This window comes from Penaeus monodon, chromosome 28 (assembly GCF_015228065.2).
Source record: "Penaeus monodon isolate SGIC_2016 chromosome 28, NSTDA_Pmon_1, whole genome shotgun sequence".
NCBI classification, from domain to species: domain Eukaryota; kingdom Metazoa; phylum Arthropoda; class Malacostraca; order Decapoda; family Penaeidae; genus Penaeus; species Penaeus monodon.
Window position 1 is genome coordinate 1,705,322 of NC_051413.1, and position 3,498 is coordinate 1,708,819.

Sequence of the window (3,498 nt, forward strand, 5' to 3'; positions counted from 1 at the left end):
CTATTACCTGAGATTGTTTTACTTAAACTAGGTTAAATCTCCTAAATGAGCACAGGTTTCTGGCCCCCCCCTCCAGGCAACCAAACCTACCTCCCGCGTCAGAATGAACGTGGAAGATGATGCAGATGGAGGTGGAGGAGAGGCCACCATTGAGAAGCGGACACGGTTTTCCCTGTCCCATGATGAGGGTTCCATCGGTAATACTTCAGACAACTTGGAGGCCATTAGTGAAGCCGCCAGCAACCATAGTGTGGCTTCCAGTCTTGATGATGTGGAGCAGGTAATGAAGTTGTGGAAGGGAGCTAGATGTCTGATTTTATTGTTTTGGTGCATTTGCTTAATAAATGGTGATCCTTTTTTGCTTTTCTTTTTTATGTTTGATAGATTGATGTTAATTATTCTTTTAGTTTCAGTAGGAATTTGAATATTGTCTTTTCATTAACACTGAAATTTTTTTCTCTTGTTAATTTTAGGAGGATCAACCAGATAACCTGTCAGATATGGTGTCTGCCAATGTCTCTGGACGAGGAACGCCAAACGTATCTGGCCGCGACACTCCTTCTTCCCAGGTGACAGAAGGGGAGGAAGTTGGACTTAGAGGTGGAGCAGAGAACCACCCACCAGCGGCCAACATCCCAGTGACAGTCCCCAAACCAGCAAGAGCAGACATTGAGGAGAAGTTTGGGAGATTTGAAATTAAGCCTCTCATAGGGGGTGATGAAACGGTATCGCTTGTGTCAGACACATGGAGCACTGATGTATTGGCTAGTGATTCTGAGACCATTGAGGCAGCTGACAGGGCAGACCGTGGGGACCAGTTCCATGATCAGCTGCTAAACCGCCATTTAGCAGAACTGGACAGGATGCAAGGAGACTACCTCAGTGGAGACGCAGCTGGTGAGACCTTTGAGACGGCCTCAGAGGCCTGGAGCACAGACGTCCTGGCCTCCGACTCAGAAAGGATGACTGAGTTTGACACCGATGATGCACAGAGTGTGGCTCGATCGGATGACACTGGACGGTCAGAAGTGGAAGTTGAACTTGGTGGGAGTGACTTGCTAAGGCCAGAACCCTTGAATCAACAAGAGGATAACATCACCCCACGTGCACAGGGTTCACGATCCCCTGTGGAGGGAGCTTTTGGTGGGGGCAGTAGTAGTGGTATTTTAAAACCCATGCCTGTTTTGCCCCCATCCCTAGGGTTAGAATCTGGAACTAGCACACCCAGTGGCATCCTGAAACCCATTCCCATAATTCAGAATAGAGCAGGAAGACCTGCAACGCCACCGAGAGTAGAGTTTCAGCCAATTCGCCATGCAGAAGACATTGATCGACCAGAGTCAGAGGAGCCAGAGGGGGAAATGTCTCAGGCAGATCAGGAAATTGCTTCAGCCACACAGAGCCTGGGACGTCTGAGCCTAAACCTTTCAACATTACCAAACAATGGCATTGTGTCTGGAGACCAACACCTATTGTTGAACACCTTTATCGGGGAGAGTAGCAGAACTGTAACAACTGCCCCCCTTATTGACTTGGGAAGTAGTGGTGAGAGTAGCCACATGGTTGCTCCAGTGGTAGTTCATCCTCACCACAAGCTTGTGTCCAGTGACCGAGGCTCAGGGGAGGACAGCAGCCTACACCTAAGCACTACAAGCTTAGCCTCATCAAGCAGCTCAGGTTCAGATGTGGTTGGGGGCTCAGGTAAAATAAGGTCGGCTTCCAATGCTAGCTCAGGTCCAACCACTGACTCAGTAGACACCCCTGAGCCTGTTGCCCCACCTGTCAGCATGGCAGCCACGGGAGCAATACCAAAAAGTATTAGTTTCGACAAGACAGCTGAACGAGGGGATCGTGATTCCATGGAGGGAGATGCAAAGCATAAGCGAGGCTTTTTTAAAAACTTTAAGCTGCCGGGGTTCAAGGGGCGTCGCAAGCCAGGCACTCGCTCAGGTGATGATTCATCTTTCATGCGTGCAGGAATGGCTGGACAGGAAATTAACATGAGAAGAACTCTCTCAGAAGATAACAGACCTCCAACCATTGAGGAAACTAGTGATGACATTCTAGCCAAGTATAGGAAGAAGCCAGAGGTGGACACATCTGAAACAGATGGCATTTCTGGTGTGGAGCATAATTTGTGAGTAGTCTTTATTTTGTGTTTTCCTTTTTGAATTTTTGAAATTAGAGTATCTTTATATAATTTTCTTCCTGTGCGTTGAAAATATAGAATTACTTTAGAAATATATAATTTTGACTACTATGAAAAGATTTTGTGTCCTTTTTGGCAGGCAAGTGAATGACATTCCGAAGACAGAGGAGGATGAGCGTCTTTTCATAGATCCAAACAACATTGAGTCAAGTTACGCATTCACAGATGCCAAGAGAAAGTTGAGATTAGTTCTGAGTATTGCAGATTTCTCCATGTCCCCATATCTCCCAGAATTTGGTGCACCAACAGGTTCAGAGTTAGTAACTTGTCAGTTTTTCATCTTTTTATAAGAAATGGTGATGTATTGTGAAAAAATATATTGAAGAACTTTTATATATTATTATATAATATGTCTATATGTGCTTATGCACTTTTATCCTTTTTTTTTTTTTGGCTTGTACAATTTTTTTTGTAAATAACTATTTTTTCTATCCCTCAAAGTGGCACAAGCCTAGACAGTGATGTACTAACATGGTTACGGTGCCAGCTGGCCGAAGCAACCAACCTCCATGATCGATCCTTAGTGGCTCAGTTGCATGAAACAATTCGCTGTGTTCAGCTCTTTGATACTCAGGTACAGATTTTACATATGAAAACACACTGAATTTTCGTACAAGTTTGTTCAGCTTTACCCTCTCTCTTTTGCATTTGATATCCAAAGATATCTGGATTATTGAAGAGGAATATCAATAGTTCTGTATACCAATGTTACATTGTAAGAGAAACATGGTAATGAGGTGTTTGCTCCAGGGGCGCGAAAGGCTGGTCAGAAGTTTGACAGAGGACTACCGCAGCAGGTCACCCTATGTGGCATACCTCGTTCGCAGCAGACAAGGGCTGCTGACTACCATTGCTCATCTGGATAAGTAAGTTAGACATAATGATTAGAGCCTTTAAACATTTCCACATTGATTTTATAACATTATAAGCCATAGATAGAAGTGCTCACATTCCAGAATTCATTTTAAGTCTTTGTCAGTAGGTGTTCATTTCTTGTGGTATTTCTGAATGAATCCTCTCCACCCCAGACTCCTTGCAAGAATAGATGCCGATACGGAAGTTGTCATGTCATCTATTGTTGGAGTATGTGTGAGAATGTTCCTTGAGCGCCGGGAACATAACCTGAGTCGCTTCACACACGAATTTACAGTGCTGACTGTCCCAGATGAAAAAGTTCAGTTGGTTGAGAATTTCCTGTCACAACTATATAACGAATTGGAACGGGATCCAATGTGGATTAGTAAGTCAGAGATTTATGTACTATCAAATTTTTGACAATGGTAAAATTG

General features: G+C 44.2%; 1 protein-coding gene across 3 annotated transcripts in view; it reads left to right on the forward strand.

Moving 5' to 3' along the window:
• The window catches only part of LOC119591272 (GTPase-activating protein and VPS9 domain-containing protein 1-like), a 17,000-nt gene that overhangs the window by 10,996 nt on the left and 2,506 nt on the right, over nt 1-3,498 (forward strand). For 2 of the 3 annotated variants that reach the window (XM_037939992.1, XM_037939989.1), the window contains exons 12-17: nt 56-280; nt 474-2,137; nt 2,289-2,465; nt 2,651-2,783; nt 2,960-3,075; nt 3,238-3,449. In XM_037939992.1, the coding sequence (XP_037795920.1) occupies nt 56-280; nt 474-2,137; nt 2,289-2,465; nt 2,651-2,783; nt 2,960-3,075; nt 3,238-3,449 (2,527 nt within the window). The remainder of the gene's footprint in view (nt 1-55; nt 281-473; nt 2,138-2,288; nt 2,466-2,650; nt 2,784-2,959; nt 3,076-3,237; nt 3,450-3,498) is intronic. The other variant, XM_037939991.1, reaches the window with a different exon arrangement.